General features: G+C 43.7%; 1 protein-coding gene across 3 annotated transcripts in view; it reads left to right on the top strand.

Annotated features, from left to right (window-relative positions):
- The window catches only part of LARS2 (leucyl-tRNA synthetase 2, mitochondrial), a 155,515-nt gene that overhangs the window by 9,624 nt on the left and 125,105 nt on the right, over positions 1-20,786 (top strand). For 2 of the 3 annotated variants that reach the window (XM_044253742.1, XM_044253743.1), the window contains exons 4-5: positions 11,921-12,012; positions 14,747-14,807. The exons of the other annotated variant lie outside the window; for it this stretch is intronic. In XM_044253742.1, coding sequence (XP_044109677.1) covers positions 11,921-12,012; positions 14,747-14,807 — 153 coding nt within the window. The remainder of the gene's footprint in view (positions 1-11,920; positions 12,013-14,746; positions 14,808-20,786) is intronic. 3 annotated transcript variants of the gene reach the window in all.

The raw sequence follows: 20,786 nt of genomic DNA, 5'->3' as shown, positions 1-20,786 counted from the left end.
GTGGGGTCCCAAGAGAATCTTCTCTTTCTATTTGACATTTTCTGTATTCTTTAATGAGCATGGATTTTTTTTATAATGGAGAAATTAAAATTTTTTTGAGGGAAAAAAAATAATCTTGGGAGTAACAACTCAGGCATTTGGGAAAGGCTCCACTAAAGAAGCATCTGATGCAGGTCTTGAAGGACAAGGTGAAATTTACCGGAACAGGAAGAGAAAGACCCTTCCATAGCCATTGTGGGCCAGTGCCCTTCACTCCAGTGCCAGTTACCCCTTTAAGCTTACCCTTTACTCTTTAGCAGTGTATTATCTGTAAAATGGGGTGGGAATGATCACGGTACCATCGTCTTTAACCACTTACAGAGCGGCGGGATGGAAGAAGGTTTGAGAACATGGGCTGCTGAACCCGATTGTCCAGGACTCAAATGCCCACTCTTAACATGTACTAGCTATGTGACCTTTAACTAGTTACTTAACCTCTCAAAACCTAGTTTTCCCTCATCTGTAAAATGGGTATAAAGCAGCACCCGCCCATTGAGACCTGCTACAAGGGTCAAAGAGGACGGTGATGAAGTATTTGGCACATACCTGGCACATAGTACGTAACCAGTAAATACTACTCACAGCAGCTCCCAAGAGCCCCCTGTGCACATCTCTGTCCAACTCTGAGTTCAACAGTCCCCCCAGGAGCTTGAAATCCAGCCAAGGTGGGAGTATTTACACCATGGATGTCAGCAAACGCTACAACTCTGGGCTTTTTCCTCCCAGAGAGGCAATGGTTAAAACATTCGCTGGTACTCCCGCTGCCTGTTCCTGTTATTAACCTGGTAGGGCCCGTACAGATGACATCTGCCACCTCCTAGCTCTGTAAAGATTTTCTTTTAGAGACGTAAGTGCATCTGTTGTCACAATTGGTTTGAAAATTTATGCTGAACTGACATTGGCAAGAAGTATTCCTAAAAAGGAAGGCAAGTTATAATGGCTCTGTGTCACTAGAAGAGTTAATAACTTTATACTACCAAATGCAGAAATTTGTGTTCTGCTTTAATAGTCAAAGGTATTTGTCTTCCTGGTTTATGTCGAATGTTATTTTCCCCAGACATTGCTTTCCGTCATTGCTGCGATGTTTATTAGAAAGAGACGGCACAGAGTGAATTGGCTCTTTGCCTAGAGTATAATTCTTTGTCTTACTGTGTTTCTTCGACTAGATTTATCTTCCAGTTTTTTACTTACGCCAACTTATTTTGGACAGTTAGGGAGTGCAGGCAAATTGATGAAGATTAAGCTTTTATAGCAAAATTGTGCATTTATGAGAAGGTGCAGGTGGTTGAGGGCGTGTGGGTGGGATCCTGATTCCCTTGGATGGGATGTAATGTTCTAGAGGAAACTCAAGGCAGAGCTCCAGGCCCTGAGCTACTCAGGCCCAGGAGACAAAATGGAGACTCCTAGAGTAACTGAAGTCCAAGGTCAGGCGTTACCCAGGAGTTGCATGACCTAGTTTTGAACCGCATTCTGCCACCTTCTTGCTGAGAGACACCCCGCACAAGTCATTTCATGGCTTTGAATCACCACTCTCCTCATATTTAAAATAGGGATAACAGTAATTCTTGCCTCGTGGGGCTGTTGTGTGGGTTCAGTGAGATAGTACATGTGTGTCTGGTGTAATAACTCTTAATAAGTGATAGCTGCCATTGTTATTTGCATTGAATTGGTTTACTCTGGGAGGTCGGCCACTATCAGTTAATAAACGAATCCCACTCTCTTCAGCCTGAAGCACGCTGTGTGAAGTTACCTCCTCAGAAGCAGCTCAACTGTAAAACATTGCCTATAATTTATATTATCTAGCCTATGACCTGGTGGGTTGCCCGAAGCCACCACTCTCTGTTATCTGCTTTATGGTGTTTGAGTCGGTGTGGTCAACAGGCACCTAGGGTTCTCTTTGTTTCTAAGTTTCAGTTGTTCTGTTTAAGATGATGCACTGTCTTTTGGGGTATTCTCCAGGTTCTGCTGAAATTAATTGTTGTTAATTTTCACAAGCCATATTTAAGTCAGTTCATCCCCTGTATAACTCCATGATATGGCAAAAGAGAAACAGAAATTTCAGTGTGATTGTCAATAACATCAAAGCCTTTTGAGCTTACTCTTGTGTTCAAATCCATTCCCAATGTCAGGACTGGTCCCAGAGGTAGAGCAGGGTTGGATTCAGGTCAGGTTCAATGGTTTTCACTATAAGAAGGAAGGAATATCTAATCTGGAGTAACAATGGGGTCTGACCTGTGTATTCATTCATTCATTCAATATATAGTCATTGGTATCAGCTTTATTCTAACACTGGGATTTATATTGTATTAAATGGAAATATTAGAGTCTTAGGTTCAAAAATCAGTCAGTAGGCCTAAGAAAAATTCAGCAAGCTTTGGATTTTTCTAGAACTTCTTAATCTTAATTTGTTGACTGGTTTGCTTTGTTCTTGAGTGAAATAATTCTAAGCTACACGAAGAACAGTATGGGAAGTAAAAGAGTGAGCCTTGGAGCGATTCTGCTCTCTTCAAGGCTCTCAGTGACCTGAGGGTGGATGCGCCTCTGTCCTCAACTTTCTCAACCTCAGCAACATGAAATATGGTAGACCAGTTCCTCCTCCTTAAAACACTCTGCTCTCAGTGAGACCCCCCCTCTCCAGGCACTTCTGCATCTTGGCTTCTCCCTCCCAGTTTATTCCGCAAACTTTCCCTGCCCCACTCCATCTTTGCATACTCTTTTATTAGATTGAGAAAGTTGCCCTGTATTCCTACTTTGCTTAGAGTTTTTCTCATGAATTGGTGTTGATTTTGGTGAAATGCCTTTTCTGCATCTGTTGAGATGGAATGAAGTTTTTCTCTTTTATTCTGTTGATGTGATATGTTAATGGATTTTTAAAAAAATTTTAAACCAACATTGTGTTCCTGAGACAAATTTCATTTGGTCATGATGTACTTTTTTTTTTTTTAATGCATGAATTGCTGTATATAATTTGTTAATCTCTCTACATGCATGGGAGATACTGCTCTGAAATTTTCTTTTTTTTAACGTCTTTGTCTGGTTTTGCAGTCAGGATGATGCTGGCCTCATAAAACAAACTAGAAGGTGTTCCCTTCTATTTTCTGAAAGCATTGTGTATTATTGGTATTTTTTCTTCCTTATGTTTAATAACATTCACCATTCTGGGACTGCCATTTTGTTTGTGGGAAGTTTTAAAAGGACAGAGTCTATCTCTTTAATGCTATAGGGCTATTTAGATATTCTGTTTTCTTCCATGTCAGTTTTAAGTTGTATTTTTCAAGGAATCTCTCCACTTTACCTCCAGTTCTGTTCTGGACTGCCTTATCTTTTTTTCCCCTGTCTACTTTTCCTGGGTACTCTTATTTATCCCCTTTAGTTTAAACAGGATACTTTAAAAAATTATGGAACATTTCCAACAGAGAAGTCGAGAGAGCATTATTGTAACTACCCAGATCTGTATCCTGTTAGAAGATGCCAGGGGGACTCCTGGGGGGCTCAAATTGTTAAGCATCTGCCTTCAACTCAGGTCATGATTCCAAGGTCCTGGGATCAAGCCCTGCATTGGGCTCCCTGCTTAATGGGGTGCCTGCTTCTCCCTGTCCCACTCCCCTGCACCCTGTTGTTCTCTCTGTCTCTGTCTGTCTCTCCAAAGAATAAATAAAATCTTAAAAAAAAAAAAAAGATACCACCATGTAATCCTATTAGTCTCAACTCTTGTTTTTTTCCCTTTTTGATGTTGCAGAGAAGAGTTCAATTCCAATCCTTGAAGTCAAAGCGACCATTATTTAGGAGTTACTCAATGTCCTATGCCTTCATGTTTTCATGCTTTTACTCTATTGTTTAGGGATACATACACACTTATATGTAGTATTGTGTTTTAAATTTTATATAAAACATATTTTGGTATTCCACATATTTTTTCACTCAATATTTTCCATCAAGGGTTATCCTGACCATGTCTCTCTCTAGAGTTATTTCATCCATTATAAGTACTTTTATAATTATGCCAATAGTTAATTATCCATTTTTGCCTGGATAGTTTTAGGTTGTTTCAGATTTTTGCTCCAATGCATGTCCTTGTACTCGATTGGTTAGCCTGTGGGAGAAGTGACGTTGCTGGGTCATAGAGTATACATAGCTCAGTGTTACTACATCTTTCTAAATTACTTTTCAAGGGCAATTATTACTTCCACCAGCAATGAATAACATTTGTAACTGCTCTACATCCTTGACAGCACTTAGTAAGGTTAGTCTTTTTAGTCTGTGGTAATTTGTCATATGGGAAATGGCATCCAGTTGTGTTTTTAATTTACATTTTCCTGAGTAATATTCTCGTGAAGCTGAGATATTTTCATATGTTTATTGCCTATTTAATTTTCTTCTTTGTTTGCTTTGTTCACATTATTTGCCAAGTTTCTCTTGGGTTGTTTGTCTTTTTCATATTGCTCTATAGAATTCCTTATACAGTCTGGATTACTGATTCTGTGTTGGTTAAATGCAGTGCAAATGTCTTCTGCCAGCCTGTGGTTTGTCCTTGAATTCTGTGAGCCCAGCCAGACCACAGATTGTAATTTGGGTTTGAGAATGGATGAGCATGATGAATTGGAAAGTTCAGGCTTGCTTTTACTTTGGTTTCCTCCTAGAGCGACAAATAAGTTGTGCAAAGGAGAGAAAAAAGACAAGAGGACAGGTGGATCATTGTGGCCCTCCACGCCTGAAGTCGGTCATGGAGATGGTCCTGAAAGTCATGATCATCACAGCTCTCTTGGGGAAAGCTAATGTCATGAAGAGCTAACCAGCCTCGGACACACACACAGCTTAGATGTGGCCTTTATAAGTGGAGAGGCAGGTGGTTTGGGGTGATGAATTGATCAGGAAATAGGGGCTTTAGTCAGTGGCAGTGGTGGTACCTGCCTGACCTACCTCACAGATTTGTGGCAGGGTTCCTGTGAGGTCATCAGTGAGAAAAACTGTAGCACAGTTTCCCAGTGTAACCCAATTAATAGTAGCAATAATAAAGAAGTCCTGATATTTGGATGTTGAAGCAGGGGCCTCTTGAAGCCAGAGATCGGTTATTCTCTTTGAAGAGTCAGAAAAGGCTGCCCTGCCGATTGGCTTCTTCTGAAACTCATACAATATCTGATGACATATTTAAAGCTTGGCACAGATGGTGATTTTGATGTGTCTTCATATGTTATATGCACCGAGGATTGGAAAAATACAGTAACCAACTTTGCACCCTGGTTGGTGTCCCTGGCACCCTCTGGGCCAGAAACAGGATGATGACAGCATCGGGGTGGCCAGTCCCCCTCATAGGGTTGGGCTTGGACTCATGTGTCTCAGGCCAAATGCACTGCTCCATTGGGTTTTCTGCTTCGACCTTTTTGCTATTTGCTATGGAGGAGGAAGTAAATTGAAGCTCTGTGTGTGGCTGCTGCGTGATCATAATGTGATTACCCCTAAATATCAGGAAGCGAGGGGAGCTCTTAGCAAGTGGATGAGAATACATGTTTCATCAATTTTTAGCCAGCCAGCCAGTCAACAAGTGTGTATGAAGTGCCCCGAGGGTACATAGCGTGGCATTTCGTTTTCAAATTTTTGACACTCTGCAGCTTCTGGAAGTAGAGAGTGGATTTCCACAGCTTATCCTCTCCTGTATCATTTGAAGGGAAGAATGAATTGCTGGTCCAGTGTCTTGATTAGAAACTGGCTGATTTATCTGCTTATCATGTCTCTCCACCTTCCCAGGGGAGATCTTCTGTTTTGGGCCATGATACTGTCATTTGGGTTCTCTAGTCTGAAATTGTTGCTTGATTTGGATCCTCAGTCTATAATAATGGCGGGTTATTACACTTGCTAAACAAAATTCAATGTTTTAGTTCTCATTTCTTGGAAATAAAGCGTTGAATCTACTCCAGAGAAACCATGATGCTCTCTGAAAATAGTTTTTTGAGACGCAGTAACCATGGTTGCTCTCGGTTAGAAGCTGCATTGGTTTCAACTCTAAACTTTTGTTTCATCATGAAAAGGAGAGAAAGCTGGTCATTCCTAGGAAATAGGTTGGCCCTTTTGTAGCAGTAATTGTGCTATTTCTCTTGTCATCAGGAAGGCAGACGACCAGCTGCCCCCACTTTCTTCCCTTATACCTGAGAAGTTTTCTTACCTCTACTTCATCTTATTTCCTGTGTTGGAGGAAGAACTGTTCTGTATCTTTGCCTGTTCTTTTTTTCCTTCTTAAAAAATGTTATTTTTAAATTGTACGTAACGTTTCATATTCTCCCCTTTAAAAAGAAGAAATACAACAGAGATAAGGCTGCACTCCCCTCTAACCAGGGCCTTCTGGGCAGTGATCCCTGGCATGTATTGGTGTGTATCCCTTCAGAGCCTCGTCTACGTGTTGTCATTTGTAACTGTGCTCTCTGCTGTATCCCTTTCTTCTCGTCTGCTTGCCATCTATCCTGCCTGCTAAACCTGGGGCGCCCGTGGCTCAGCTCTGGGGGCAGCAGAAGGCCCTGTCAGGGTGAGCCACAGGCACGTGACTCTGCCCACACCAGAGGCTGGCTTTGCCCCAGCTCCCAGACCTTGCCTTCTGCCTGGCTCTGGTCTGATTTGCCAGGTCTCTGATCCCAGTGTTTGCTCCTCATCCATATCTGATGCTGACTCCGCCTTTGATATCTCAGACTGTGGTAGGTTTGCAGTCTTGCTGGTGTTCCCAGGCTGGCCTATGGCCAGTTGGCTGTCAGCTCCACCCACTGGTTCGCCTTGTACAGCAGAAGGACTGACCCCCCGAGACCACGTTTCCCAAGCCCTGGTGGCAGCTGGCCTCCAGCTGGTTTTGGACAATAAGAATTTCTGGCAAGACTTGAGTGCAGGAGGAAAGGAGAAGCCAGAGAATTTCTCTCTCTCTGCCCTGGTCAGCATCTTCTTCAGGGATCCAGTTCCATCTGGGCAGACCCACATGTGTTTCAGTTTTTATACTTTTTTTCTTTTTAAAGATTTTATTTATTTATTGGACAGAGAGATCACAAGAAGGCAGAGAGGCAGGCAGAGAGAGAGGAGGAAGCAGGCTCCCCGCTGAGCAGAGAGCCCGATGCGGGGCTCGATCACAGCACCCTGAGATCATGATCTGAGCCGAAGGCAGAGACTTAACCCACTGAGCCACCCAGGCACCCCCAGTTTTTATACTTGATCTTGGCCTTGGAGCTCTGTTACCTCCGTCTCCCACTTTATTTCTTCAGTCCAGGCGTGGTGGCGTTGTCCCATTCTTCCGGATTTGGGGGTTGTTTTGCTGTCCATCTTGGCTTCTCACTCAATTGTAAATACTTTGAGTATTTGTTAGAAGAACAGGTGGAAATGATGGTTTTTCACACAGCGGAAGTTTATGTTATAGATTCCCAAGTTAGAGCTATTAGGTCTTTTTCTGGGTTCCTTTTCTACAGAAAGCACTCATGTCCAAGGAGAGTTAACTCCTAGGGAACTGAGAGGGCTCAGGTGGCCCTAGCATTAAAGGTTAAACCAAGTTACAGTGATAGAAAGAAAGGTGTAGGAATTTGAGAACCAAAAAAGGAGAGTTAGGAGCTCCTTCCAGTGAATGTTTTGGACAGTCTTGGCCACAAGGAATCACAGGCAAGAAAGCGGGCATCCAGGACCTAGATTGGAGGTATTCAATGTTGATGATGTGTAAGAGACCAAGAAGCGAAAGAGGCTGGCAAAGGAAGCACCTGACATGTTATCTTTTATGTAAATAGGCTGTAACAGTTTGACCAGCAGTAGAACCTGCTGCCTTAGAGAAAGGGATGGGCTTTGGTATCTCATGATCGTGTTACAGGTCTTCACTTGGTTCCACCTTGACAGTCGTGAATTCTCTGCTAGTCTGAGAGTGAGTCCTGCACTTGGTCTCTGGGTCTCTGGAAACTCAGGGTGTAGGAGTAATAGGACCCCTTTCTTGCTCTGTAGAAACTTGGGTCATGGTTCATTCCAGTGATCCGGCCCCTGGTGGAGGGAACCGTTCTGACTTCAAGATGCAAAAAGGCCTTCCTGCAGTCTGTATTCTAGGGCAGGCATTCACATTTTGGTCGGTTTTTGGTAAGAATGGCATATTAAGAAGCTTTTAAGATTTTCTAACTTGATTTTTCATAGACAGCTTGGGTAACATGCGGGCTAAGAATATCTTTCCATGTGAATTTCATCTGAAAACAAAAATAGAAAAATATTACGTAAATCCAGACTGGTTTTTGTGACCATCTCTGTATTGACTTTATTTAAAAATATGGACAGCATCTAACAGAATGTTAATAGGCAGGAGAATTGAACTGGTGCCATTTTGGCAGCTCCCACAAAGAAACCAAGTGGTAATTAAGTTTTTCCCCCCTTCTCCTGGAGCAGTTACACAACAGTTACATTTTTCTGCCAGTGAAGCAGCCCTAGGAGAATTCACGCACAGCTGGAAGTTACACTCCAGTGTAGTCCAGGGAAGTACTGCAGAACTTTCTAGTAATCCAGCACAAATCCCCGACATGCAGTTTTATCTATCTATCATCTATCTATCTATCTATTTTTAGCTTTTGAAAATTAAAGGAAAAGAAAAAAAAAAACTGTGAACCTTAAGAGTTTAATACAAGAGGATGTTTTTCCCCTATGACTTGAGCAATGCTGAAGAGAAAACTGTATCCTAAAAGGTGTTAGTTTTATTCAGGATTCTTGGGGACCAGGGCCTGCAGGCCAGCCCAGACCAGCTTATGCCAAAAAGGGGGAGTTTGTTGGTGTTTACAGACCCTGACATAGCTCACAGAATGAAAGGTGGTGCTGCCAGAAATAAGCCTGTAGGCACCTGGACCAGGTCCCGGAAGCATGCCAGTACCCCCAGGCTCGGTCCCCCTGTTGGCTCTGTTTTCTCAGACACCTCCACCTGGTGGAAGGAGGGGTCACCTGGAGCCCGTGTCTCATCTCCTTGTTCCTCCGGACCAAGGAGAAAGGAGTGAAAAAAGTGTGCTGTTGCCTTCCTGATCTTTGTTGCATCCCACCTCCGTCCCCTACAGACAACAGACAAGCCCAGAGCAGTGTTCAGGCCCAGGTAACCAGAGGGGTGGGTTTTGTGATGGGCGGCCCCCAGCAGGACTGTGTCAAGCTGGAGGAGTATGTGTACGTGTATTGGTACATGTGCGCTTGCAAGAAGCAAGACACGGAGGGCTGCAGGGGACGGGGTTACTAGCTAAGTCAAAATGCTGAGAATGGGGCGGGCAGGGGCAGGAGGGAGGGTCAGCTTTATGCTTTTATGTATCACAAATTGTGTTGTTTCATTTGTTAAAAATAAGCTTGTATCACGTTTTTGCTCTGAGAAGCATCCAGTAAAGGCAAAAAAGGGACCCTATTCAGTCTGGACCCAGGAGGGGTGTGGATGTGGGGCAGAACGTGGGACAGCTTGGGAGTCATGTCATCTTGGCCTGGAGACCCAGGGCCTCCCAGTAGGACACGGCAAACCTGCCTCCCTCCGGAGCGGTAGCAAGCCGGAGCACCCCACAGTGCTGTTTGCTCCCCGGCCCTGTATCCCTTTTAGAAAGCAGAGCTGAGTGGGTCAGACTCACCACCACCCCAAATGTGGCCAAATCTACTAGGCGGTGTGTCCTCGTCCATGGCAGTCAGAGAGAGGGCAGTGGCTGCCTGCTCACGGACCACCCCTGCTTCAGCCCCCTGAGATAGGAACAGCTGGGCCACTTTCAGGCAGAGCGCCTGATGTGAGTCATTAATTACACAGGAAAAAAACCTGCTGGGCCCCCTTTATGGAAGAGAAGGCCAAGTAGATGACCAGTCGTTTGAACCTCATGGTCTGTCCAGTTTGGTTAAGAACTTCCAATGCCTGGCACCAATGGGCTGCGGACAGTTGTGAGTAACCCACGTTCAGGACGTGTCTGAGGTCAAGGCTTCTCCCTACCTGCTGTCAGAGGGCCACTGCGATACCTCTGGCCAGTGACATGGCCTAAAATTTGCCAGAGGAGCCAGTGATGTTCCATGTTGGGGATGCTGTGGACCAGGAGTAGCAGAGGACAGCAGCTGCCACAGTGGCCAGCACCCCCCCCCCGCCCTGCCGCCTCTCCAACTGGGGCCCCGGATGCCATGCTGAGCACACCGCTGACATGGCAGTATGATCCCCAGCAAGGCAAGGTGGCTGTTTTCAGTCACAACCAAGAGTTGAAACCCAAGTGCCTCGGGTCCCGCTGGCAGTAAATGGTAGGCTTGGGTTTGGTACTGCTCCCCTCAGATTGCACAGCCTCCCGAAGAGCCAGCCTTTTGGGGCATTTCCCATTCACCAAAGTGGGTCTGAGTGGCTCTGATTGCGGGTGCCTGGTCTTCAGCTTTAGATGGAATGAGTCCATCAGACTGCTCAAACCCGTTAGAAAAAATACGTGCCTAACAGAAGGGCGACTTTAAGGCAAGTGGCTCCAAACCCTGGGGGAGGCAGGCCTGTTCTCTTCTTGCCACCTATTAAGTGGGACAAGGGGGAGAACACATCTGGAGACTGGGATGGGGTGACAAGTCCAGTCTGGGACACTTCGAATAAGGTGCCTTGGACCTGAGGCGGGATGGCCATGGCCAATGCTTCAGTGCACCTCGGAGGGTCCTTGGGCCAGACAGAAAGGTGGGAAAAAAAAACCCAGGTGTGCAGTGGGAAAGAAATAAGAGATAAATATAAATATAAATAAATATATTTATATTTATATATATAGAGAGAGAGAAAGTCCCTATTTAATTTACCAAATTTAACTGGTTATGTATGTCTGGTAGAATTACAATCGAGTTTTGTTTTCTTCTGAATATTTTTCCCTGTGTCCTCAATTACTTATAGTGAATATGTGTTCCTTCACATACCAGAGGGAAAAGTATTTTTATAAAAGAAAATAAGACCTCTTTCTTTAGTAGAAAATGGCCTGTTTTGATACGCACGGGCGATGAGGTGATGCGGGTAAATACCTCTTGAGTATTTGTCATTGTCCCAAGGCAAAGTATATGAACCCAAGCTCAGGTCATCTGTATGATTACAAGCAAGGCTGTCCCTTGATGCCACCATGCACGTTTCAAGCCATTGTTCCCATTTGTAGCATGTATGTTAGGTGGACAGAAGCTGCCTGCTGAGCTGTAACTTGTCCATTTGCAGAAATGAATGCCTTCCTGGCCCTCCCCGGCTGCAGGTGATTGCTTCTGGTGTCCTGCAGCCAGGCTGCAGACTCTTGCTGGGCTGCCGTTGCTTAAACTGTGAAATCGAAGGGGGTTAGGGCTGGAGGACAGCCTCCAAAGCCTTATTGAGCTCTAAGATTGTAGGCTTCCTTATCTTTCAGAGAATGGGAATACCTTACAGGGAGAGATTCAAAGTGACTGTTGCGCTCTAGAAGGGGGGCTAGTACAACTGAGGGACTGATGGATTTTTAATTTTAATTAATTTAAGTTTAAATTTATATAAGCGCATAGGGCCAGTGGCTACCATATTGGACGGCACAGCTCCTCCATTGGAAGATAGTAATAGGAGGTGAGCATTTTAAATGCCTCTACACTTTTACATGTGTATCTTTTTAAGATAAAAAAAAACACACTGTAATTTTAGAAAAACAATTTATTGTAGAAAATACAGACAAGAAGAAGAAAGTAAAGAGTAGTCATAAAGGAGAGTTTACTCAGATAATGGGTGTGGGCACCGTGGTGTCTCAGCTTCTAAATGCTGTCCTCTGCATATGTCCTAGTAAGCAGCTGGCTTTCAGAAGCATAGCCTGGAATCATCCAGAAAGGGTTACAACATGTTAGTAGGAAAGAATGCCTGTTTATGGCCCAGAAGACAATATGGACAGAGCTGTTAGCAACCCGCCATGGCTCATGTTTCTCTCCTGGGTGCTAGGTGATCAACCCCATGGGATGGGATGCCTTTGGCCTGCCTGCCGAAAATGCAGCCATTGAGAGGAATCTACATCCAGAAAGTTGGACACAGAGGTATGTATTCACAGGTGTCTTCAAATACTTCCATATAGAAACTTTAAAAAAATGTTTTAATCTGTGCATGAGAAACAGTAAAGCAGACAAAACATTGCAGTCTGCCAAGCCATGATCAGGATTGTATATATTGGCGCTTGTTTTCTAGTGTGCTATATTCTTACCTGAGATGTCCCAAAGAAGGTTCTGGGTATTTGTTCATCTGTTCATTTTGATACTTTGTTGTTATAACATTATTCTTCCTTTGAGTCTTTGCATTTGGAAGGAAAAAGAAGGAGAGGGTTGCATTTGTTAAATTTCTGCGATGCTTCTCATCTTCTTGACCACAGTGTGAGCTACATCCAAATTCTGCATTGTCATTTTCTCTGAAAATTCTGTTAATTTTTGCCTTCACCATTCCAGAACAAGAGGGGTGGGGGGAACTTAAACATTGCATGTAGAACTATGTGGCCAATATACTTGGGGTCTGGCTTTCTCTAAGGGGGACACATACTCAGTTCCACCCGTGCCTCAGGGTTCCATGTACATGTGGGCCAGCGGTGCCCATCCCTTATCCCAGAACCCAGCAGAATGTTCTGGGCTCACTCCATCAGCCTCTTTCACAAGGATCTGGGGTCTTTCCCCCACTCCATGCTTCAAGAGATCTAGAAGGGCATTTCCAGGTCCTGTCCCCATTGTCTTTGACCTCCCTTTGCTTTATTTTGCCCGAGACTACTTTGTAACAACATCCACTATACCACCCACTTCTCTTTTCCCCTCTAAGCCCCAGTTCCCACTTTTTTCAGTTATGGTTAATTCTGGATTAAATGGAAGTAATGAAAAAAGGAAGAAAAGATAATCAAATAAGGTGGGTCAAATATGGCACAAAATTGATGTAAACTATACCGAAGATTGGCACATTGGGGCCTGTGGGCCAGATTTGGACCTCCCTGATTTTGTAAATAAAGTTTTATTGGAACACAGTCATACCCATTTGTTTACATAGTGCCCGTGGCTGCTTTCATGATAGAGGGGCCAAAATCAAGTTGTTGTGATGGACATATGGCCCACAATGCTGGAAACATTCACCATCTGGCCCTTTACAGAAGAAGTTTGCCAGCCCCTCCACAGAGAAAAGAGCAGTTAAGAAGATGGCCCCTGAATCAGGCCACCTCAGTGTGAATCCTGCCTTTCCTTCTTGCTTCCTAATCACCTTGAGAAAATTAATGTCTCTGTGCCTCAGTTTATTTCTTTTTACAAGAGGGATAGTCCTTGTTCTTACCTCATCTGAATGGGTAAAGACTAAGCACCATCTTCATTGGCTGCTATAAACAAAAATTCCATAGTCTGGGTTGGCTTATAAACCATAGATACTCCTTTCTCATAGTTCTAGAAGCTGGGAAGTCCAAGACCAGGGCACCTGCAGATCTGATGTCTGGAGAGGACTTCCCCACCCCGCTTCCTGGTTCACAGATGGCCATCTTCTCTCTGTGTCCCCAACATGGCAAGGGGGCAAGGAAACTCTGTGGGGTCTCTTTCATAAAGGCAAGGCTCCCATTCAAGAGGGTTTCCCCCACATGACCTCATCCCCTTCCAAAGTCCTCACCTCTAAATACCATCACCTTGGAGGTTAAGTTTCAACATACAGACTCTGCGGGGACACAAACATTGTCCATAGCAAGCACTCTTCCTCAAAATGTCTAGCACAAAGCCTGGCATAAAATAAGCTGTTTTGGCTAAGCGGAGATCATCTAGGGGAAAGAAAAGAAAATGATGTATTACCTTATTTCATATTATGTTAAAGTTGATTCATTCGCTTTTCTCCCCCTATCCCCATTATTGGGCAGTTTTAGATTTTAGGTTTTGATTGATAAGCACGAGAGCAGGTTTCTTTTGGATTCCCACAATTTGCAGATTAGGGTTTTTCTCTTCAGTCGATTTTAAATTTATAAATTTGGCTTAAGGGGGTGCCTGGATGGCTCAGTGGGTTAAAGCCTCTGCCTTCGGCTCCAGTCATGATCCCAGGGTCCTGGGATTGAGCCCCGCATCAGGTTCTCTGCTCAGCAGGGAGCCTACTCACCCCCCCACCCCCCTGCCTGCCTCTCTGCCTGCTTGTGATCTCTGTCAAATAAATAAATCTTCGGATGCCTGGGTGGCTCAGTTGGTTACGCGGCTGCCTTCGGCTCAGGTCATGATCCCAGCGTCCTGGGATCGAGTCCCACATCGCGCTCCTTGCTTGGCGGGGAGCCTGCTTCTTCCTCTGCCTCTGCCTGCCACTCTGTCTGCCTGTGCTTGCTCTCGCTTCTCTCTCTATGACAAATAAATAAATAAATAATCTTAAAATTAAAAATAAAAATAAATAAATCAATCTTTAAAAAAAAAAATGCTTGGCTTAAATTTGTGCGGAATACAAACATATGGATGGGCTGGGGGTGCCCATACCAAAGAGGTTTCCCATCATGGACAGAGGAAGGGCCAGTCCCCAGGACCAAAGACCATTGTGGTTTCTAGTAGATTCTATATGAATCCGAAGAATAGGTGTCCTCTAATTCTAATATGTTGATATTTCCGTCGATTCTTAGTGATTTATTTTTATTTATTAATTTTTTTTTTTTTCTTTCTGGCCCGGGCAAGGCACCATGGGCAGCCCTCTTGAATAATCTAGACTTTTGTAGTTTCCCTTCACGTTCTCCAGTATGGTTCGTCTGTGGCTTTCTCCCCTTGAAAACTCAACTGTCTTCCCTCTGTCTCACAGTAATATTGAACACATGAGGAAGCAGCTTGATCGACTGGGCCTGTGTTTCAGCTGGGACAGGGTAAGTCAGCCCTTTCTCCTGGAAGGGTTTCATCTTTATGAAGGTCCCACATGCACAGAAGACGGTGCCACTTCCATGTTTCTTCTCTTTGGGTTGGGAGAAGGGACGGGAGGGAGGGAGGGATTAGCGCTCCACAAATGGAAAAGTATTCCCAGAGGACAGTCTGCCTTCAGACAAGTAATTTTGTGTGGGATTAAGCTAAGAGAGTTAACTTCTTATTTAACTCTACAGCTGACTAGAATTTATGTGTGTCAGAATCTTTACACATGGATTTCTCTCTCCTCTGCAATATTTTATTTGATTTGTTTACTTTTAAGATTTTATTTATTTCTTAGAGTGAGACAGACCTCGAGAGAGGGAGCACGAGCAGGGGCAGTAGAAGAGGGAGAAGCAGGCTTCCCGCTGAGCAGGGAGCTCAATGCGGGGCTTGATCCCAGGACACTGGGATCATGACCTGAGCCGAAGGCAGATGCTTCTAGTGAGCCACTCAACTGCCCCTTCTCTGAAATATTTTAAAAAGACTATTGGAATCTCTATAAACTTGATTAACTCTCAGCCCATCTGGATTTTTTGGGTGGCTAGGTGTTAAGTTGACTGACCCATTTATTTACCTTTGTTCCAAGTTCAAAATTGAGTCTCATAACAGCCCATAATGCTTGTGTCACAAATAGCATTTTGGTGTAAAATGCTTTTGAATTCTGTATTAAGTGAGTGGAGAATTCCAGGTTTGGGAGGACTTCATGAAGACCACCTGGGTGTTAGGAACATTCAAGAAACTGGGAACTAAACCCTTCAACGCTCTGGCCAAAGTCCCACCCCCGTAGACACTGATGTCCTGTTTGGTAGAAGGGATTCACTGGACCCTCCAGCATCAGGATCCTTCTTAGCATCCATATGCTCCACAAAATGATTAAAGATTTCATTGTTGAACCTGTCAAGGTCAAGTTCACATCCTCTTCCTCAGGAGAAGCACCTGAAACAAACCTAAATATGATCTTTTCCTCCTCCTCCAGCAATTTCTTAAGTAATTGAGATTTAATGAGTGTAGCAAAAGAAAGCAAACACATTTGAACAGTCCTTTTTCTTTTTTTCTGGTAGCTTCTTTAGGTAAGGTCATGAGCTGAATCAAGTTCTTGTTACACCACTGATGGCATTTTTACCACTGACCTGACTTGCAAGGTTATCAGTGTTTTATTTGGTGGAGGTGGCAAAAAGTCCTGGAGGCCTGGTGCCATTGTTCTGAGGTTCCAGAAATCGCTAATGAAGTGCAGTCTGATGCAGAGACAGCTGAGTGCTGCCCAGAGCTCTCCAGAGAGGAGAGTGTAGATTCTTTGAGAGCAGAGATGGGCTCGTTAACCCTTTAGTCCGGCACAAGAACATCAGCCATTAAGTGATTCCCAATATTAGTGGATTCTTTTCCTTATTATCATAGATGATCAGAAAATACAGAAATGTCTAAAGAAAAACATGGGTCAGTGAGGCTAGTTTAACATCCTGGTATGGTTCCTTGGGTCTTTTATTCTGGAATTATAAACATCTATGTAATTTACTTTTGCGAAGTTGAATTCATAATGTGTGTTTTTATTTTGCCTTTGTTTTTACCCACTACTCATGAACATCTTCCCATTTTATTAAATATTCTTTGAAAAAATGACTTTTCAGAGTGGTAAATTTCTGTCTTATGACTGTATTATAACTTGTAAGTTTACCCCTTATTATCGTACGTTTAGATAGATTTTAATGTTTCTCTATTATAAATATGGATTCTCAGTTCCTTTTGTGCAAATCTGAAGTCCAGAAAGCTCTAAAAACTGAAAAATTTATTTTAACTCATTCGACTGCAAAATCTTACCTGAACTGGTATTTATCTTGCTTAGAATGAATATCTGTATATTTTCCTGTAGGAATAGTAATATAACTTGTTGGGTATTATTTTTTGATATCGAAAAAGGTCTTCATTCTGAGGCACAATTGACTGCATCGCAGATAAGGGGTTTTGAACCTGTCATGCAGTCTTGTAGATAAATATGTCTTCACTGCTACCACTGTCTAATGGTTACTGAGCACTTACCGTGGGCCAGACACCCATAATTATCTCTTTGGGTCCCTAGTAGGTTCTAAAATGAAGATACTTTTATTGACATCATTTTATTGCTGGTCACTCAAGCAAGCAGGGCTTGGCTAATTCACTGACCAATTTGCTCTGTTCATCCCCCACTCTTGGAGCAGAAATATTGATACAACCATTTTTTATTATTTCTTTAATGTGAGCTCTCAGAAAAGCCATGGACAGGTTTAAGGCTTATATAAGTACTTAAAGGAAACTTAAAGGTATCATTTGGCTGGTGGTATTTGAAGGTTTGAAGACCATACAAATTTATACTCTTCAGTTATTAGATGTTTTTGTCTGTATTTCTATCACTGTCCATGATAGGGAGGTTCCCCCCACCCACATGGTTCGTGGATATTTGAATTTGGGGTGTGTGTGTGTGTATGGATGATCTAATCATGTCTTTTGCCCACACAGATAAGGGGTGTTTGTTCTTTTCTTTTTCCTTTTCTTTCTTTCTTTCTTTCTTTTTTTTTTTTTTTTAGGATTTTATTTATTTGAGTGATAGAGCCAGCAAGCATGAGGCCAGAGAGGAAGGGAGAGGCAGAGGGAGAGGGCAAGAGAATCTCAAGCGAACTGTGTTGAGCCCAGAGCCCGACTTGGGACTTGATCTCATCACCCTGAGATCATGACCTAAGCCAAAACCAAGAGTCAGATGCTTAACCAACTGAGCCACCCAGGTGCCCCGGATAGGAGTTTTTAGGCCCAATTTATTCTTTATATTATACATTTTCTGATTGTATGTTATTTCCTAAACATTATGTTTGGTATCTGCTGCTAGTTTTAAAATCACGTCCATAACAATTATTCAAATCAAAGGTTCCTTTGCTGGTTTTAGTGTTCATCAGTAGACCTTTTTAGAGCATGTCGACCCGTTTAAAAAATCTGGATTTGTGAAAATTTTTTTCAACTCTTGTTTTTCTGGCATCATACATTGTCTTCATAACAGAGAATGACTATCCTCCTTTGCTTTCATCTGTGAACAGGAGTTTACTAGGGAATGGAATTCTTTTTTTCTTTCAGATTTCTGTAGTGGACCTTGATGCTCAACCTACTGTCTTTTTTTTTTTTTTTAATAATTATAGACTTAACTGGAAATTGCCAAGTAGTACAGAGAGATCCTAGGTACCCTTCATCCAGCTTCCCCCAATGAGAGCATTGGATAAAATTACAATATAACATAATAACAAAACCAGGAAATAGACACTGGCATGAAACTATTAGCAAAGTAGGAACCTCATTCAGATTTCACCAGTTTTACACACAGTCACTGGGGTATGTGCAGTAGTCTTCGTTCTGTGCGGCTTTATCCCACGTGGAATTTATGTAACAGCCTCTGACCCACCAGTGTTTGGTGGGGAACCTGGGACCAGCTCAGACGGTCCATTTGGTCTATTCGTACATGCAGTAATCTTTCTACCCCTATTTAATGCTTGTTGATTTCTTCCCATCTCTACCCCTGCCGTTTCAGGTTTTCATCAGAGTGTATCCCAGTTTAGTCCTTCCACCCGAGTTTTGGGTGCTGAGTGACCGCTTTTGATCTGCAGTTGTGGGTTCTTCCCCTTGGCAGTTTTATGGGCTCTGGTTCCCAAGAACCCCGACTGTCAGAACGCGCGCTCCGCTCACCGTCCTCCTTTGTTTGCCTGTCTTCCTCATGACCTTGGTCCCTTTGTTCTTCTCTGCCTTTTGGGAGAACTTCTTCTGTTTGCTTTCCACATCACTGGTCCGGTTTCTATTGAATCGGTGCTGCTTTGTATGGCTTCAAATGCAGATACTCATTTTGCTATTGTATTTTTAGATTTAGTCATATTTTTTCCTTATCTCATTCAGTTCCCAGCTTCTTTGTCAGTCCTCTTCTTTATTTTCTTCTTTCATCATCTTATCTCACATCTTCACAGACCGTGTATGTTCAGAAACTTTGAGGCTGTAAGGAGATGCTCTTGAAAAGTTATGTTTGCTTCCCGTACTGAGTCTTTTCTACAAGTAAGAATGCCATGTTGTCCTTGTTTGTTTCAGAATCTCTTCATAGACACCATGTGGATTTTCTCCCATGTTTGCTCAGTGACGTGGACTAATATGTCAAGATCCAGCCGCCTGAGGGGAGGGGAGGAGAAGGGAAGCTCCTTGGTAGTCTCTGTATCACTGATTCCTTTCTGGGTTTGGGGAATCCACTGCTCCTCGTGCATCTTTCCCTGAGGTCTTTATCCAGGGATGAGGTGTGACATCACAGATACCCCTGACCCTGACTGACCCAGAGGGGTCTTTGTGGGCTTTCTATTTGCCCCATGGCCCCCTGTCCCCTCAGGACTTTACCTTTTCAAGTAAGAAGTAGCGGAGCCCGCTTCTCAAGGACTCAGTCTGTTCTTAAGGGTAGGGGGTGCAGTTGGACTTACGATATTTTTCTTCAATTTGGTTCCATCTGCCAAAATTCTTCAGCATTGCTGACACGTTGGGGGCACCATGTATTGTTTTTAGTACTGGTGGAGTCCCTATGTCCCCCATCTTTATATTCTGTTCGTCTTTTTTTTTTTTTTTTTAAGATTTTATTTATTCATTTGAAAGAGAGTAAGTGAGAGAAGGAGCAGGGGGAGAAGCAAGCTCCCTGCTGAGGAGGGTGCCTGACGCAGGACTCAATCCCAGGACCCTGAGATCACGACCAGAGCCAGAGGAAGGCAAGACACTTAACTGCCTGAGCCACCCAAGCGCCCTACATGCCAGCGCTTTTTGATTAAATGTTACACTCTGTTGGTCATATGGACCAGCGAAGTCAGCAAATAAAACAGTAGGGGGTGCCTGGGTGGCTCAGTGGGTTAAAGCTTCTGTCTTTGGCTCAGGTCATGATCTCAGGATCCTGGGATCGAGCCCCGCATCAGGCTCTCTGCTCAGCGGGGGGCCTGCTCCCCACCCCCACTTTTTCTGTGTGCCTCTCTGCCTACTTGTGATCCCTCTCTGTCAAATAAATAAATAAAATCTTTTTAAAAAATAGTTTATTTAATTGATGAGGCAAATCTGTGCCCTTTGCAAGTGACCTTCCCAAAGTCTCATAAGAACTGATAATTAACAGAATATTTTAAAGTTAAGATAGCTCAGAAATGCTATCTTCCTTCCCCAGATGGAGAAAGCCCACTTTAAAACACGGATCGGGTCTCATTCTCCCGCCTCTTCCCAGGTGGGACTCCCGGTAGAACGGTCCAGCTCTCCAGCTACATTCTCATCATTCTTACATAAGAGGCTTAATTCTCAGGATTAAAAAAAAAAAGAAGAAGAAATGTATACATTTCTGGAGTTCAGGCGTGTCTGGTGAGCCAGAACGAGAGTCAAACGTAGCCGTTAGCATTGCACCGGCTTTCACTTTTTCAGATGTTATTTCTGAAACAGCTGGTGTCATCTCAAGAAGAAGGAAAGCAAAGAAGCCGAAAGCTGAATTTGAATGGCTGAACATCTACTAAGGGAAGAATAAAGAGGAAATAGATTCCAGACTTTGCAGTGAGAGACAGGGACGTGCTTCTTTGTAGAGCACTTACTCCCTAGAAGAGTTGGCAGCCTCCCTACAGAGACAGTGTGGGCTGTGTTCTTCTCTCGTGGGCTCAGGTGATGGCCTCAGAGGTCACCCGTGAGTTCCTTGTGACAGATGACAGAGTTAGCTTTTGGGATGCCTGCGTGGCTCAGTCGGTGAAGCATCTGCCTTCAGCTCAGGTCATGATCCCAGGGTCCTGGGATCGAGCCCCGCATCGGGCTCCCTGCTTCTCCCTCCACCTGCCGCTCCCCCTGCTTGTGCTCTCTCTTTCTCTCTGACCAATAAATAAAATAAAAACAAGACCAAAAAACAAATGACAGAGTTAGCTCTTCACTTGTCCCATGTGGCCCAT

This window comes from Neovison vison, chromosome 6, assembly GCF_020171115.1.
Source record: "Neovison vison isolate M4711 chromosome 6, ASM_NN_V1, whole genome shotgun sequence".
In the NCBI taxonomy this organism is placed as follows: domain Eukaryota; kingdom Metazoa; phylum Chordata; class Mammalia; order Carnivora; family Mustelidae; genus Neogale; species Neogale vison.
This window is presented reverse-complemented; position numbering and strand designations above follow the sequence as displayed.